The following is a 19,198-nucleotide window of genomic DNA, read 5'->3' as shown; positions in this document are numbered from 1 at the left end:
ATTAGGTACTAATTTTCTTTTAGAAAAGAAAACCCTATTATTCACAGTGGAGGTTTCTCTCCTGCTTTTCTTCCTGCTAGTAATTGCCAGAACTGCAACAGTTCAGGAGTGAGTAAAAGACTGAAAAGAGTAACAGCTTCAAGAGCAACACAGCTTCAAGTATCCTAAAGAGCAGCACACAGACCCACCTGATCTCCAGTGCTCCACCTGCACTTACAGTGAAAATGAAGTTGATCCTTTGCTTTCAAGATAGAAAAAGCTAAATATTCTGAAAAAATCTGCTTCTGTTTCCCTGTGAATTCCTAAATTTAACAGGTACTTCCGTGTTTCACGTTTTTCTTGCCTCTGTTCCTCATCTGTAAGATATCACCTCCCCATCTCCTACTGCTGTGGAAAATACAGCACAAAATCCCAGAGAAAGGACATCCCTGTTTTCCAGGTGAGGTATGGACATAATAATATAAATAAAACATAGAGTCTTCTACTGCAGGACAGGGCCAAAGGCAAAGCACAGCATTATGAAAATACTCCTCCACAGTGACCGCGCTGCATTTAGCACACACTGGAGCATGGAAAAATAACCTGAGATCATGAAACCAAAGAGAACCAGGATCTCACAAATACATCAGTAGCATTTTAAGACTAATACCCGTGCCTTGCTAGTATTTCGAGTGCAGGACCAGCACTACAGCATGAAGAAAGTTTAAATAAACTAAGAAGTCTGATCAATTATCAATGCCTCAATCACCTTTGAATCCAAGTGTCTATAGTGGAATTAAAGCTACTCAATTGTGAGATTTGTGCTAAATCAAACCAGAAATAAGGTAAAGAACACAGAACAAAAGAAATTTAGTTCTAGAACAGATGCTGACATACGAAAACCAATTTTTTTTTCTCCAAAGATCTTAGCTATGTATATTAATGCTACTACCACGGATAATTAAGAACTACGTGCATGTTAAAATGTTTAAATGCTCATAAATTCAATGTTAGACAGTTAACAAAAACCTGATTTACAGATGGGAAAGAGGTGGCAAGCTACCGTAACCTCCTTTTTTTTTGCATACGTTTTGCCTGACAATGGCAGCCTGTTATCAAATCGCATGAATGAGACCTTTGCAGTCAGCTGCTGCAAACCTGCCTTAACTGTGCTGAATTCCGTGCCGTGATTTCCATAAGGTGAGCTGCTCTCCACGAGAACAGATCTCCTGAGCTGTGGAACTGCCCCTTTAGGTAACCTGCTCCCTACACCAAACGGTATGAAAAGAAAAGCTGAATCCAATTAACTTAAAAATCACCGATTAACTTAAAAATCACCGCTGCTCTTGCTGTTAGCGTAGCCCGTGTTTCTCAATGACAGCAGCAGTTCAAAGCACTACGTTCATCATTTCCTGCTAACTTCTAACTCCAGATGGACCTGGACGCCTTTGTCTGTGCTGCTATTTTCAGTTTGGGAGTGTATCACAGGGTTGCAAGGTAAAACAACTCCGAAACTGCATTTTGTGCACAAGCGCTGATTTCTCAGCTACGTCACGTTATCCTCGTGCTGCCTGACCTAGACTAGCTACCGACTGATTTCTGGTTCAGGCTTAAGGTGCTGGTGGTGACATCCCTAATCATAAGGAGTCTGAGTAATTTAAAGGTCTCCAGTAGAAGAACTCTGCTGAAAGTTCCTCATTACACCGAAGTACTTTGTATGCCCAGCGCCACAGCTGTGTAGCACGATACCCTTTAACACCTCTGGGTCTTCCACCGGGAAGAACCAGGTACTGCACTCAGATGTCTTCACTGATCCCCAGAAAGCGGGTAAAGAAAAGGTTTCCTCTCTCTTTTGACTTCCTATTTGTGTGTCACAGACCATCTGTAACCTCTCAACACAGTGAATCTAATACCAGCCTGCAGATTTCATCCATCAAGACACAGCAGGAGTTTTGCTCCTGCTACAGGAGCAGAGATACTGAGACACTTCGGAGATACTGCAAGACCCTTCCCTGGATCTGAGAGGACTCCATTCAAACTCATCAGCACATCACTCAGGGGTCACTGCCCGAGCCCAGAGACACTGCTCTGCTGACTAAAGCCCTTCCAGGACAACATTGCCCAGGTATCCCCTCTAGTGAGCCTCCCCAGAGTTGTTATGAACCTCATGCTTTACGTACAGACCTGGCTGCAAAACCAGTAGCAGCGCTGACAACCATTCAAAATGGCTAAAGACACCTGTAAAATATGAGGAAAAGGAACAACTGTGGAGTTAGCTGGTCTGGAGAGCTTGGCAAGCATTGCAACACACCCCAAACGTTCCCACGTTCTCCTTCTGGAGAGCTATGTGCACATAAATAACGAAACACACTGGAAGGAACAAAGCCACAAGGAAGTACCATACCAGAACCGTTGCACCTTTATGGAAGGAAAGCGTAAGACATTTTCCTCCACTTCAGCATGCACGGCTGTAAAATCTGTTCTTTTTACAGGTTTTGCGTAGTTTAATTCTGTTTAGCTTTAACGAAAACTGATTTCAGTCACATGAGAGCACAGCTGCAGTAATGTCTAAGCTCAGGTTCTTGCATCAGCTTCATCAGACCAGTTGCATGTCACACTGAACGAGGATCAACACTCGGTTTTCAAACCGGTTTTGGAAGGGACAGGAAACCAAGGCTGCCGCACAGATGTTGGAATGACAAAAACTTCAGTCTTTGAATACTTCTCCAACTGTGTCCCCGTCTCCCCGTCATTCACACCAGCTCGGTTCCAGGTAGCACAGGGCTTGAACACAAACTACAAGAAAAGGCAACGAGATTTTCCTCTCCCTTTAATACGCTACCATATGCGGACAATCTTTTGTTAGTGTGTGTGAGCTGCTTTTTGTTTCTTTGTTGTTGTTTTTTTTTTTTTTAAACTTCCATTATGTCTTTTCAAGGATCAAGTGTTTCCATTTGGAGATGTGGCAAAATACAACAAACATCTGCAAGGAATTAAGAGGGATTTGGAGAAAAATATGAATCCTATTTTAAGAAAATAACAATTTGAGCTATGCATTGTTAAAAGCAAGCTTGTCAGCTACTCATTTGCTCTAGGGCTGCAAAAGTTGTGTAAAGAAAAAAAAAAATTGCTTACCCATTATAAGTGCCAGCCCAAATCAGAAGGAACATTCACTAATGAGCACAAGGCATTTACTGCCTGCTGCAGTTTTAAGTGCAGCAACGTAATTCTTCTCCTCTCAGTTAGGGGATATCAAACCACAAACAAGGACCTGGAGACAAATTTAGAGGGCTGTGTCCTTAAACACGAGCTTAGCATTCTCCTTCCCAAGCGTTACACTTCACCTAACAGCGAGCAAGAAAAGGAAACTTGCTGACCAGACCTGGCTGAAGGAACGAGCTGTAACACACCTCAGGATCTGACTGTCAAGAACTACGGATCCTTCCTGATCCTACAGCAAGCAAAACAGATCCCTCTTTTACCCTTTGGCCTCAGTGGCATCCAGTCAGGGAAATGCCCGCTTTCTGAAAGCACATCTTTCTTTTTAGTTTACATTCAACAGTGCCTTAAGCACTTGATTACCTTTTTAATACTCCCCTCCTCCATATTTGTGTCTAAATTGAGGGGTGTGGAAATAGAGCCAGAAAAAGCCCTTCACAGTGAACAGAGACTTCATTATTCTTACATTTTTCTTAATACCCTATTCATAACTACGATGCCTTCTTATACAAGTATGATTTTCAGCTTATTCCTCAAGGTGTATGAAGCTGATGTTCCTTTATACCACTTGTAAGGGTGGTGGTGTTTTATTTTAAATGAGGAAGAACCTCTCATTCGCAGCAATGGGTTACGATATTCTCTCCAGTTTCTGTCCTGCTTGCAAATGCTTTTTGGGAATATAATGGGAATATAGCATTTTTCTTGCCTACAACAATGCATTCACTAAGTCTTTATTAAAGTAGCGTGTGGGCTCCCAGTTACCTACATTCTCACTGGCCTCCTCAAGCCACGTCGTCAAAGGCTGCAGACCCCATAACTAATAGTATTTACTCCAAGAGAAAGTATCTGTAGAAAAAAATTTAAACTCCACAATGGCCCTAGAACATCTGAGTAATTATGTGGAGAGACAGAATTTTACATCTTTCAACCAACAGATGGTCGAAGTCCATTCCAGTTCTTTCTGAGCACCAGATTCCTGAGGGTAGCAGGAACCAACGTGCCCACTTCCTTGATGCGATGCCAACTGAGCTCCCTCGTTATTGTCTGGAAAGCAACAGAATGTTTTAAAGTCACTCTCTCTTAAGGAAATAGTCCGTGTGAAGTGATGACAAGCAGAATGCACGTTATCATCCCCAGAGTTATCTCAAACCTATGAAGTCTGGGAATTCCCACACGATTTACGTCTTGCTTGGAGAGAGCGCTCAGCTTCTCTGTGTATGGCCCTCATCTTTCTCCTTTTTCTACAGGAATGGAAACAGCAATTCTTTCTGAGACCCCAGCAAGGAGAGAGCCCAACAAGAATAAGAAATGGCTGCTTGAAGCCATTGGAGCCACTTCTGAATACTCCACTTCAAAAGATAAATGTTATAAATTAATTGCCTCCCACACTTTGTTTCATTTAAATCTAGGCAGTGAAATATTATCTGCCCGATTCTCTTTCTGTTACAATGAATTAATTTCCAGACACTCTGTTCCAATACATAAAAGCTTCTAAGAACTTGTAACTATTATGGACAAATAAGGCACATAAACAAATTGCATTTATGTAATTCTGCTGAATAGATTTTCCTTACTTGTATCTCGAGACACGTTAAGAGGAGACGGAGAACTTGTCCCATAAAGTCAGCAATCTAATATCTTAGTTACGATATTTGATCACAAGGTCGTAGTCTACATTTCTTCATCTGTATTTCATAGAATAAAATCCATCATACTAAGCACTTGGATTATATATTAACTAGCTGAAGTATCCCACCTTATACAAAGCAGAGGGCCTTGGAAGAGCATCTGTCATTTGATCACCACAAAGACACTAAGAACTACCAAACAAAACTCCTAAGTCTACCAAATGGTGACAAGTGATATTCCTCTGCAACTGTTAGCTTTTGATACTTAGAGCATATAGAAGTTCACAGAATCACAGAATTTCTAGGTTGGAAGAGACCTCAAGATCATCGAGTCCAACCTCTGACCTAACGCTAGCAGTCCCCACTAAACCATTTCCCTAAGCTCTACATCTAAACGTCTTTTAAAGACTTCCAGGGATGGTGACTCCACCACTTCCCTGGGCAGCCTGTTCCAGTGCCTCACAACCCTTTCAGTCAAGAAGTTCTTCCTAATATCCAACCTAAACCTCCCCTGGCACAACTTTAGCCTGTTCCCCCTCGTCCTGTCACCAGGCACGTGGGAGAATAGACCAACCCCCACCTCGCTACTGGAATTCCAAACCTAAGCTCCACTTAGATGAAACATTCCATATTCCCTGCCCAACACATTTTAACCATTCTTTAGTTAGTGGAGAACTACTGTTCAACTATTTACAAACTATTCCAATAAATCAAAAATATTTTTTCCATTAATTCTTTTAGAAACGTGGCACGTTGCATCAAGACTAAAGTCTGTCTCGATACTTCAGTCCAAGTAGTGCCACCTAAATAATGAAACTCCACCTTGCAGATTCAGTGCAAACACTTAAAAAACACTTCCCGTATCCTTCCATTTGTCTCCATAAATTTCAGCTTGTCAGAGCCTTAAATCAGAAGGTGACTCAGAGAACTTAACTCCTTCCAAGAAGTTGTTACCTCTCATTTCTCGCACTCTGAGGTCACAGGCTGTTCTCGTGTTCCTCCACACCCTTCCTCGCCCCTGTTGGTGTATGAGAACAGGAGTGGGGAGAAGGATTTGTACCCCGTAAGTCTGGCACACCTCCATCTCTCAAAACCCTACCTGACTGAATTTAAAGTTACTTACAGCTCAGGACCCACACAGCAGGCACTGAAGAAGACAGGGTGGCTCTATTTAAGCCACCATCAATTTCAGCACGGTCCTTGCCCTGTGCTATCTGGAAGAGCTGTAGTGCACAGAAGCCAAGAGCATCGCAGGAACTCTCGTAGCCATTTAACAGTATAGGTAATCACCCTCCCATGCTCAGAAACCTTCTCGTTATATGTGGCGTTACCGTCATCATCATCTTGATTCTCAGCACACAGAGCCCACCACGGTCAGCTCCTGCAGCCCAGCTGGCTATTAATTTCACCACCTCAAAAATTAAAGATGGAAATTACAGGATGCCTTCAAAATCCATTTCCAATTAACAAAAACTTCCCAAAGTTAATATGCGGTAATTAAATTTAATGTTTACTGCCTGGTACCGTGACGGGGCTGTGGTTTAAGCCATCTGGATACATTTACTATCTACTTTTATAGTTTGTACACACATGCACACACACGAAAGATATGTAAGAGCTTCTTCATCTTATAATGATTGTTCCTGGAATAACTGTAACAGTCTTATCATCATCTGTATGTACTCTCATCAAATCCACTTTCATGTGGCTTCTCCCTGGCAAATACACATAGGTATGTATGTGCATTTTCTGATGCGTGTAAGAACGTACATGATCTGCCAGCCAGGAATAGTGTGGAAATAAAAGCTTTAAAAGAAATTAAAAACAATTGCCAAATACAGCAGCGAGCCCCTGATGCTGCTGAATGCAATCTATTTAAAGTGCGACAGATAAGCAGGTGGCTTAGAAGAAAAGAGATTTACAAGAACTCCCCCATCACGAGACTGAACGAAAAGGTAATGGAAGAAAAACAGTGCCATCTAGCGACAAAATCATTTTTATTCATAAACGTGATCTCTGAACGGACTGATTTGTATCGGTTTCCTTAAACACCACCATCATCTGAAACTACAGAAAATGTCCCATGAACCACACTGTGCCGCTGAGCTGTGAAGCTGTACACATTTTGGTACAGTGCTGTTCACCTCAAGAACTCAGACGTTTAACTCAAAGAATCCTAATGCTGTAAATGACTACCAGAAGTTACCAAGTCCCTCTTGCTTCCTTTAAGGCTTTACCTCTGCCATCCATGACACCCAGACATAAATATCTGCTGTGAAGCACATTCTATACCTCCTTCCTACAGTCTACTCCAGCATGTCTCTGCTTTTGGAAAATCTCGTTAGCACTCGAAACAGATGATTTTCTCCCACTTAATATTTCTAACCCTGCTAAAACTGCATTCTCAAATCCCTTTCCAACAGCCTTTTATTCACACAAAGACAAGTTCTCCCTCCTTCCCAGTCTTATTTGCCTAACAATGCCAATTTGTTAGTCATCCCCCTTTATCACAATTTACAGACTATCATTCTTCATCTGCTCTCCTTTAGATTCAGTCCAGTTTGTCCATATCATTACCTAAAAGCAAGCCACAAAACTGGACACGATAATCCAGCCAGGCTTCGCTGATGATAAGAGTTAGAAAATTAGCTCACGTATTCTGCAATGACAGGTGATGAAGTTCTTAAAGCCCTGATAAATTTCAGATCTAGAAAATGGACGACTTTTTTTTTTTTTTTTCTTAATTGCACTAATCCCTTCCCAAGCAAAAAGATGCGTCAGACTGTTCTGTTCTCGAGAAGTTAATATTAATTGTTACTTATCTCAGTGTTTTTGCATGCATGGTGGCTAATTTTAGCCACCAGACAATGGTCCCAAAGAACTTTTTTGGACATCCCCTTCACAGCAGCCACTAAAATTTCTGACATCATTGTGGTTCTCCGATTCTTAAAGGCATCCTATGTTGAAATTCTGACCATAAAAATCTATGATCAGGACCATAAAAAAAAAGTTTCACCTACATATTAAGAAGCTGAGCAATAACTGAAAAAAAAGTGAAGCTTGTTTTCAAGTGCTTTAAAATTTCTACCACAAACTTTCAAGTTGGCAACCTAGGTGAGAGTATTTTCAATGCTGTTACATTCACTTTGTCTATAAAAAGGTTATTTAAATCTTTACAAAGGTTTGCATTATTTTCAGATGTTTCTGAAGAAAATTGATCAGATTCCTTTTTAAAAAAAATATATATATATATTTCTCTTCACACTGTGGAAACTACCTTACCAAAGAAAAACGATGCTCAAATCAAGATTAAAATCTTTTTCTCCAAGCTTCATTTTTCATAGTTATTTCAGATCCACTTCTCAGGTAGATAACCCACAATCTTTGAATCCTACTTCGTTTAAAACATGTTCCAAATGCCATAAATTAAGATCAAAAGACTCTGCACTTCTGAAAAAATTAAAAGTTGCTCCTCCTCCTGCATTGCCAAGATGTAACCTACTTTTGGTAAGCATGCCGCCCCCCAGCAGTCTCTCTCATCTTCTGCCAAAAGGATCAAATGCCTGCAGCCCACCTGCACCTTCTTGATAATCTTCAGCTACACTATTACTGTAAAAATCTCCCACACTGAAAATCAGATAAGATCTAATAAAAAAAAAAAAAAAAAAAAGCAGCTTAGTGCTTATTACCATCTTCAGTTCTCACAATGCCTGCCTTTCAGTTGGTCAGTTTGTTACTGCATTTGTAGTATATGGCAAAGAATTATTATTTTTTTAAATAAAATCGGAGATCCATGTTCCCAAAACTACACAGATTTTCACTTTTATAGCAATAACACATTATATAGAGAGAGTATTATAAATTTTATCACCACTTTAGTCACCTTACACGGCTATTATCAACAGGTCTGTATCTGGCAGTACATCGTAATTCATACAAGCCCAACTCCTATTTATTTATCCAAGCTCCAACAAAAGTGAGGAATAGAAAAAAGCAAGTGTACTTTTTCCAGAAGCAGCAAAGCAAAATACTGTAATGAAATCTCAGCAATCCTTCCTCTCGCTTCTGCGGAACAGCAATCTCCCCCCACCTTCATAGTCTAACGTGCTCAAGCCAAGAGAAAAACAACAGGTGTGTGAATGATTTCTAACAAGACACTCGCCTAGCAACTACAATTTAGAGTTATTTAAGTGTGGTAACTATAGGAGGAGCAAAGTTGAAAAACTTTAAAGCAGAGCAGAACATGAGAATACATACTGGTTGGTTATTTTTCCCTACAAACACCGTGAAGTCAAAGCATTTACGAGGTCAAGGCTACGCATTTACGAGGAAGAGCTGCAATCCGTGGCAGAACAAAGACCACCAGTGATAACATTCAGGGTAGAGGCTGCTCAATACTGCATAGCCTTAAAGGTAAGGGATATGATCTTGATATCAAACACTGCAGAAAATCAGTCAATGTAAAGTGAAAGTCTAAGAGTAAAATTTGACAGAAGCATTAACTTTCCTCCAGGTACCAATTTTTACATTCTGTGTTATCTTTTGTGTTGTGAAGTACTGCAAACCACTTAGGAAGTTCAAAACGTTTTTCCAGCAACCTAAAGCATGGGTTAAGCATTTTACCTCATGCGCAGTATCCCAATAAGAGTGGCAGCCAGCTCTGAGGACATTCTTCCCATAATACAGCAGCGACTCAAGCAAGCCAGCAAACTGGCAGGGAGGCAGGGCAGGAAGTACACCAGCTGAACCAGCCGCCGCTGAGCCTCAGCTGGGAGCAGAACCAGAGTGCCATCTAGCGGGTCTGAAAACAGACAAAGAATGAATTAAAAGCTAGGCACAAAATACAGTTTTCTCCTAATGTCACTAAGGTATTGAAAGTTTGTAAGTGTAGGAAAATGAGACGGAAATCGAAGAAAACTGAGGAGCAGAGGAAGCAAGTGTAACAAAAGCGATATGGAAAGCCAGCGGGAAATTACGAGGAGTTAAAATTATAACAAAATAATGCTATGTTTCAGGAAATAAGTATAAAGAGACACCTAGATCCAGCACTACTCCTAAAAACTGTTGAAAAGAATTGAGTCTGTATTAAAAAAAAAAAATCAAGAAGCATTTTATTTAGATTTAAACTGAAGTATAATAAAAATAGAAATATTTTATCTTTTGATTTTCAAGCATGTATAAATCCGCTCATTTCTGATTTCATATCTTCAAAAACAAGTAGAAGCTTAACTTTAAACTGAAAATAGATGAAATCACTTTATTTTATGAGACTTGGTCGAGAAAATAGCCTAAATCTATCACAATACTCACAACAAAATTGCCAGACTGCACAACAATGCAATTGTGAAGAAGAGAACATTTTCATTTTTAGCAGAAAAGCCCATAGGTGCTAACAGGCAATTTATTATCAGCACAGCAATAAAATTCTTACAACTGTATAATCACCTTGATGGACCCAAATACATTTTATTTCTTGTAAAGAGGAGAATCTATTTCACTCATCACTTGCGGAAAGGGAGCAAGGTATGGGTTTAACAACATATGGACATAAAATTGTTTGTGTTTCCTGAAACGGCAAGACTATATTCCCCCTTCCTTAGGTAATAACAAGCAAGAAGTGCCCTAGACCCACAGAACTTAAATCACTTTCAGGCAAGTCTTCAACTTCAAAATGGAGCAGCATGCATTAAATTAATAGGAAAAAAAAAATAATTATTTGGAAAATTCTGGCAAGTGGTATTAAAACACCAAAATTCAAGCATTCTAATACACAAAAACTTTCACACAAGTATCTCGTGCAGTGATCCCTCATCTTTTCTGGCTGTTACTATGTAATGCCTACAACATTTACTGAAGGTACGGCACTATACCTAACACTGAAGAAGGAAGAGAGAAAAAAAAAAAGAAGCAATACTATCAGAAGCAGATTTCACAAAAACTGAAGCTTTTGATCTATCAGATTAAGGTAACCTGATAACTTTAACTGTACATTTTAACCATTTTGCCAGCCTTTAAGAAATGATACATCATTCCTTTTAACCTTCACTGTTAGTGACTGATCTCCCCCCCCACAACACACACTTTACATTCACCTAAGAAACACTTGTGTTTTCCATGTACTGCAACTTTCCTAAAAAGTGGTGGAAAAAAAAAATCAGTATGCTATAGAGCAAAGTCTTACCGTATATTTGATCAGCAGTGGCTTGTAAACTTTGTAATAATTCTTTGTTTGAACGAGAAGCAGCAGAATGAATGATATCAATCAGCTGATTTGAGAGCTCGGGGTTTCTCAAGCCAAGCAGAGCAAGTTGCTGAGGTAAACCAGCCAACCAACGAGATAAAACTTTACTTCGACTTCTAAAGAAAGAGGGAGAGTTATTTTGGGCAATCAAAAACAAACAAAAAAAACCTTACTTTTTCCAGTCTTGACTAAGTTGCTTTAATGTTAGGTATAATTAAATGACAATAAACTGCAACAGTACGGTTTGTGTACAATATTTCACTTGAAGATGTGAGCACATTGGTATGCTCCTAGGGTTATAACAGAAGTATTTATTTGGCATAGTTTTTGCACTACATACTTACAGCTCTTTTCGAAAGTAAGTGTGTGAGAAGTGACCATATGCTGGCAAGTCAACATTTCAATTTCTCATTAGTCTTATCATTTTATATTATTACCACATTCTGACTACCCCTGAGCTTCCCAGTCAAACCACGACTCTTTTTATTAGACTTTCAAATTCAATTCTACCTTTATGGACGTCTTGGCTCTTCAATGCTGATAAATCTTAAAACAGAATGAGCAACTAGAATTGGTTGCTTTAAATAGGAGTTGATAACATGATTTTAGTTTCTTTTCTTTCTCTGTTCAACTGCTACAGTAAATCAACTATTTTTGTCAAGCACAATAAAGTATCCTTTCTACCCCTTCCAAAACATCCAAACCCTTGTTTTTTTAGCCAGTTTCATTTCTTAATCAGGAATGATGATTAAAAAAAACAAACAGTAATATTAAGAAAACATGAGACTAAAAGAAGTAAAAAAAAAAACAACAAAATGAATCCTGGGCGATCAGATTGCTGTTTTCCCTTTTTTGATCTATTATATCTCTCTTTTTACTACATATCAAGGAGTAAGTACTGAATTATTTTAATTAAGGTTTTCAGGTAGGCCTTTTACTCACACTTTTCAAATTTAAAAGTAAATTTTTCACATGTAACTTAATAGTTTACACAATAATTAAAGGAAGAATTCCTGAATCCTATTTATTGTCTTATTATTGAATTCCTACTGCACCCAGGCAAATTACTTCAAACATGGCTCTCCTGAAGTTACTCTTATTAATAGATCTGCTACATTTCTACATTAAAAAAAATTACACCAAAAACTGTAGGGACCAAACCATATCATTACTCCCACTGTCTACAAGCCATACAGAGCTAATACAGTTGCTTAATTTCCCCTGAACATTAAAAAAAAAAAAGCTACACACTGCAAACAGGATACAAGGTCGAAAGGAAGTATAAGAGACAACTGGAAAAAATAATTTAGTTGAATTTGCAGGATTAGCAACATTTCTGTGACAGTTTTACTTATGAGATAGAATAATTTTGGTTTGTAAGTTATACTGTATCATCTCAGTACTTAAACAAATGATTACATGTATAAATCAAGAAGTTCAAGTTGAAGGTGTCAATAAGATTAGCGTAACGATGATAAAAATCATGAAATTTTCAAGAGACTTAAAATCCCTCACCAAAAAGTTTGAGGAAACAAAGTGTCTATAACAGCATAAGAGGGCACTAAAGGTGCTCTCCACCCTTCTCCCAGGCAACAGCAGGCCAAAATCTGCCACCCATCCTTTGGGAATCAGATACACCTAAAAAATAAAGCTTCATTTCCATTTCATGGAAATTGTTTCAACATGAACTCTGTTCCTCTTATACAGCTCTCAACAAGCTTCTGAGAAAAAAAAAAAAAAATAATTGAGAAGAGCAGCCACAGGAAGGCTAAAAGAGCTGTAATATCAAGCTGAATGGAATAATAATACGAATGTCAACCAGGATCCACTTCCCAGTCCACATCTTGAAGACTGGAAAACACTGATTCTAATGGAAAGAAACAGACTGTTCCAGTCCATAAAGATTATACCATCTTAAAATATCTTACATAGGTGTATATATTCTTTTTGCAAATAATTTTGGCCTTTTGAGAGTTCAGTCTTCAGTTACTAAAAATGTTAAAATTCCATGCAGAGGACTGAGAGAAGGAAAATAGCAGGAAAAATACTGCCATTTGTGACATCTAAAAGTTGAAAGTTAAAGCTTTCTAGACATTAGATGGTCATATGAAGCCATGGATGAAATACTCAGAACTTCAAGGTAAGTTCAGAAAACAGTGGTTACGTAACCTCAGGGAAATTAGTATGGAAAAAATCTTTTTCACTTTGGGTGAAAAAGAGGAAAATGGGATGCTGCCTAGTCTTTTCCCTGTATTTTTTCTAAGATTCACAGCATAAATGTTAGATTTTTCTGTCTGTAGATCTAATTACATATACTCAGGCCTGACCACAATACAGGATTGGAAAGAAGAAGAGGACAGACAGAAAACAACTATATTCCCAAAGCTTGACTGTGCTAATGGATGCCAGCATTTCAATATTCTAACTTTTGAAATAAGCATGCTGTGTTGAAATGAAAAGGAGTATAGAAGTGTGTTTTGTTTTTTTTGTTTGTTTTGTTTTTACCTGATTCTTTGAGTCCTCAAATCTTCTTTTTGGTAAACTCTGCTAAAAAATTTCAAAAGCAATGTACGAACAGGAAGGAGGAGATTCCGTTGCTGGTATAGCGTATATACTGCCTTTATCAAGGGTTCTGTAGCCACTAGAATGAAAATATAGACAACATTCAAATAGTGCTGCTGAATTGGCTGATTTCATACATACACACACGCATTACATATAATCTGTATCTGCAGCTACCTACGGTTATTTCCATAGGGAAGTACCCAAAGGCTTCAAAACAAACCACTGGATAAATCGGTGAATCATTAAAACACTTCGTGGTGTAGCTTATGGAAGGAGCACGCAGCTATAGAGACAGCATGTACGTGAAAGCTTCAGAGCTTCCTGAAGACAGCTCATTATCTACCTCAAAACCAGTGCAATAAGTAATAAATTCCTGTTTTCCACAGCTATCTTCCACATCCTTTTTCCCTAGCACAATAACTTCACATCACTGGCCTCCTTTACTCCTCACCTTGTTTCCAAAACCTCACCGTCTCTGCCTTCGGTGATCTCCAGACTGACCCTCCCTGCCACACACACATCAGCCTCAGCAGCTCTCCACGTCTTCGAACCAGCTGGCTCCACACCACGTTTGCTGCTTAACCAGAAAATACTTACCTTGAGAGCCACTGGCCAGCCGCTACAATGAGATCTGCTAAACTTGCACTGCAACCTTTTCTTCTCTGAAGCTTTAGCCAACTACGCTTTATCACCAGACTTACAACAATGTTTGAGCTCTAACCTCATGTCAAAGGTGGCCAAAACTGGCCAGCAAGTGCAGAAGTTATTATAGTAGACTGAAAAAAGAGACCAAACATTTTCTTTAGAAGCCAGGACTGAAATATTGGAAGTAAAAGTTAACAAAGCGTGAAAAAAAAAAAAAAAATCATACAAATATCTGAATTGTGAGAAGACAAGCCTAAAAGAGCAGAGAAATATCTGAAAAGATAAGAGGCATATGAAGAGCACTACCCCTCACTCAAGTTGTCTGAATAGGGCTTGATCCCAGTGAACTAATTGCTGTCAAGATGCACTTAACTAGCAGTAATCACTTATTTTCATTGTTTTCATAATCCGAGACCACAGAACTTTTGTTTTCCATTCAGGTGTACAAAGCAGTTAAAGTTATGCATTCAAAACCAGACACAACAATTTGTTCCACACTGAACAGAGCTACTTCTGCCCCAGGAGACCACATTTTAACAAGAATGCTCCATACTAAAAACGATTACAGGTCCAGTTCAGGGGCCAGTCTTAATTGATAAAACTCCAGTAAAACCAGGGAATGTATTTAAGTTACTACACAGAGATTCGCAGGAAAATACACATGATATAAAGCACCTGAAATGGCATGGCCATACTTAATCATAATGCAGGGAGCCACTGAGAAGTTGAAATCTAACAAACCTATCAACTGAGAAATATGTCAAATATTAGAACAAATTTTAATTAAGATAAATTAAGTTCTTTTTTTTTTTTTTTCACTAGAAACATTAACTTATTCATTTCACATACTCTTCTAATGAAGATTTTTCTTGGACTGCATAAACAGAACACTTGCTTATTCTCAGCTGATTAGCAGTTCATTAATTAGCTGGAAATCACAAAGGTATTAACGTTAACAGAAAACTGTCCAAGAAATAAATATTCTAAGCACGTAGAATATTCAGCCACCTTCAAATAACTCTCCATGGCACGTTCAGTAAAGCAGGTCCTACTGTTTGAATTGCTTCCTATGAGTAGAACAAGTTGAAAAACAAAAGCAATTGTAAAATGCTTTATCTAAAGGTAGCATTTAAAAGGTCCACATTGTACAGACTTCCAAAATGCAGCTGAGGTCCTTGTAGGTTTTTAACATATTTGTTTTAATCAGCATGTGTCAACCCTCCTGAAGTGACTGAGTGTTCTCTCTCACTTGAAGAAAATTTATCAAAAATCCAACTAGCAGCTAAACTGCTGCTAAAGTTATACCTGAGAAATGCAAGAAAGCAACAGACCTCCTAATTATAAAGAGCAGATCCAGAGTTTGATCTTAAACAAAGGAGAGAAATCTTCAGATGTCAGCTCAAAGCTCTTCATCTTTAGTTGTTTTTTCTGTCTAGGTTTCCCCTTTTTCAATTTCCGTTTTGTTCTAAGAAAACATTAACAGCTCTTTTTTTTGCATTGTCTTCTATCTATCTATCTATCTATCTATCTAGATACACACACCTTCTCAGGGCCTTAGTCTCAATTTCAGATATGTTTTTAACAATTCAGACTTATCTTCAGTATGTACCAACTTTTGGAATATCAGCTCATACAATACAGTTCAGAATTTCTAGAACACCATCAAAAAACTCGGGAAAGGAAAACGTTTTTTCCCCATAGAATGGTTTAGGCTGTAAAAGGCCTCTGGATATCATTGGGTCTAATGCCCCTGCTCAGGCAGGATCACCTAAAGCTGATGGCCAGGACCACATCCATACAGTTTCTGAATATCTCCGAGGTGAGAGATTTTCAAGGTGGGAGCTCCACAGCTTCTCTGGGCAACCTTTGCCACTGCTCTCTCAGCCTTTCCTCAGAGTGGAGACGCTCCAGTCCCTTAACCATTTCCGTGGTCCTTCGCTGGACTCTCTCCAGTAGCTCCATGTCTCCCTTGAACTGGGAAGCCCAGAATGGACACAGTACTCCACGGTCAACATGGTGTCCGCCCAGATCCTTTTCTGCCAAGCTGCTTTCCATCTGGGCAGCCCCAGCATGTTCTGGCGGATGGGCCTGCTCCTTCACAGGGGCAGGACTTCGCTCCTCCTCTCGCTGAACTGCATGAGGTTCTCGTCAGCCCATTTATCCAGCCTGTTGAAACTATACTTCCTCTACGTCTAGCAAATGAGGTTTAATTTTACATCTAGTCAGGCTCTTAGTACTGCACAAGGATTATCTAGAAGGGACAAGATAAATTGTTCACACAAACGGATATAGACTCCTGAGGTAAACAATTTCCCACTCGTAACAAAATCCCTGAACCTTTACAGAATGAGAAGACAAGATCCATATGCATCAATCTTTTGGAAATTCACTTATTTTTTGTTTGTTTGTTTGTTTGTTTTTAAAGCTTATTTATTTTCTGCACTCTCCAGGAGAATTGTTTTTACTAAAATGGCTACTTTGGTTAGAAAAACACAAGCTATTCTCAGCTATCTGACAAGAGTCTAGTAGACAAAGCAAAATTCAGTGTTTTACTACAAAGAGAAGTGTGAAGCATCTGATATAATAGTTGGAAACGTATTTCTTTAGTATCAGCTCTTCTGCATTAGCTCAGACGATGAGATGGGCACATCTCTGACTGTGGGCTATTACTTGCCTTCAGCAGGAAGCTAAATTTTGTAGTATAGATAGGAATGATTGGTTATTAGCTTTGTTCCCAGGGAGATAGCGTTTTCTATAAATGCCACTTGGCTGTGGAATTTAATTCTACCAGACCAGTAAGACACCATAGACCACTGTCACCTTTAGACTTCCTGAGAAATTCCTTTCTTTAGGAAGTCTTGCATCAAACACTGAACAGACATGGCAAACAAGGTCTTATTTGGATCACAGTCAAGAATTATTTTGGCGAGGGGGTGAGAAGAGAACCCAAAACACTGTGTTGGTCGTGCAAGTCATAACTGGAAATGTGTTTTTCCTTGGAAAAGGATTAAAATCAAATGCTACCAGAGCTTTCATCATAATTATCTTGGCATTTCATAGAATCACAGAATGGTTTGGGCCTGGAAGGGACCTTAAAAACCATCCAGTTCCAATCCCCTACCATGGATGGGGATGCCTTCCACTAGACTAGGTTGCTCAAAGCCCCATCCAGCCTGGTCTCGAACACTTTTCATGCTACCATAGAACTAGAACGGCCATCTGACATTACTCAAGGACGTCTACAAGCTACATTAATGATTTTAAATAAGCACGAAAATATTAAAATATTATGCAACTCTCCTTCCTTGTAAATATTATTTTTTCCAGTGAAGAAAAAATTTAGTCTTCCCATTTACAAGAATGCCTTAAGAAGTAAAACCAGAAGACAGGTACACAAATATATACTTTGTATATCAACACTATGAATCTAGCAGCTTTCCTAATAACAAAGCAATTTTCAATGCCATGTGCAGATATGACCATGGAATTCAATTTACCTCTACAGACAAAACACACTGTGGATGTAACAACCAAGGATGTAAGACAAAGTGACCTGAAAAGAAAAAAGTAACTCAATCTCTTTGTCAGTGCCTACGTTTCACTTTTTAGAAACTACTCACATCTTACCTTTGTTCTGCTGTATTTGCATGAGTCTCCAAGTCACACCAAGCAATCTGTTCACCTGCTTGCTATTCAGCCTGCTGCCATCCTGGAGAGTATCTGTCACAAATTTCCGTATCATGTCCAACCAACCAGAATCTGCCTGAAGTGTTGAAGCGCTTGCTAGTGAAACCATTATGTCACACAAGGTTAAGTTCAGTAAAAGATGGTCTACGCTGTTTGAGGGTGTCATACAACATTTGTTGCTAAGGAGGAACAGAGGGAAAAAAAGAAAAAAAAATCAAAAAAATTTACACTTTTTAATATACTGTTACTTCACAGTAGGAATTATACCACATGGAGAAGAAAAATCAAATACTGAAATTTTAAAGCAAATACACTTTTAAAAAGAGTCTTCATATTTGAGTTTTACACCCCATTCAGGTAAATGACAATTTTTGTTTTGCCACCATGATAACTATTTCTTGTATTTATAGTGGCAGTGAGAACCAACGCTGTAAATTGTGTCTCTACGGCTGATTTCTCCTCTGAGATTTTTACCCTGGTCTAGCACCACTTTTAGGTGACTGAAACAGGAAAAGGAACACTAGAAAAATGACCCCTTAGTTTTGTTTTTTGTGTGTTTCTTCTTCTGTGAAGAATCACATGGATTTTGTCACTGTCACACAACTAAAAGCACCATGAACAGCATAGAGAAATTCATTTATGTACCTTTTTCCAATCTCCTGTGGAATAAGAAACACATTTATCACTGTTACTATATCCTTCAGAGGTCTGAAAGTCAAAATTAAGGGTTACCAAGAAAGGAATCAAGGATGTTGCAGCTTGACATCTAATGCTGGAACTTCACTGCACGCTGACTGAACACTCACAGAATACCAAAAGAAAAGAATTTATCTACAGAAAGCTGTACATATGAATGCCTACACTCAGTACACGATACAGAGTTGTGAAAATTACAAAACAGAGCACTTCACCCTGTGCTAACTGAAGCCTAGTCACTCTTCAATTCAGTAAAGCCGACTGGTAAAATATGGGGAAGTAAATCTCAAGCTATGGGCTTAATTTACACATTGCATAAATGCTAGTATCTTTTTTCATGTTCAGAATGTGTTAGCACTAAGGGCTATCAGCAGAACTGTGATAAATTTCTGTAACATTTTGCAAACTGGAGAAGGACGGAAGCCTCAAAATGCCATGCGAGATTACTAAATGCAAGCCTTTACACCAATATATTGGTAAGTAGGGAAAACAGAAAGGCACCTATTTTTAGTTACATGACATGAGGGTACGTTTTTGG

At 38.9% G+C, this 19,198-nt stretch overlaps 1 protein-coding gene across 2 annotated transcripts in view; it reads right to left on the bottom strand.

The window, feature by feature from the left end:
* The window catches only part of TEX10 (testis expressed 10), a 49,363-nt gene that overhangs the window by 18,081 nt on the left and 12,084 nt on the right, over positions 1-19,198 (bottom strand). For both annotated transcript variants that reach the window (XM_084282115.1, XM_084282114.1), the window contains 4 exons: positions 17,905-18,143; positions 13,573-13,708; positions 11,008-11,183; positions 9,450-9,627 (listed from right to left, as the gene is read on the bottom strand). In XM_084282115.1, the coding sequence (XP_084138241.1) occupies positions 9,450-9,627; positions 11,008-11,183; positions 13,573-13,708; positions 17,905-18,143 (729 nt within the window). The remainder of the gene's footprint in view (positions 1-9,449; positions 9,628-11,007; positions 11,184-13,572; positions 13,709-17,904; positions 18,144-19,198) is intronic.

Source organism: Netta rufina, assembly GCF_964035555.1.
Source record: "Netta rufina genome assembly, chromosome: 2".
Classification (NCBI taxonomy): Eukaryota; Metazoa; Chordata; class Aves; order Anseriformes; family Anatidae; genus Netta; species Netta rufina.
Note: the sequence above shows the minus strand (reverse complement) of the source record. Positions and strands in the feature narration are given on the sequence as shown.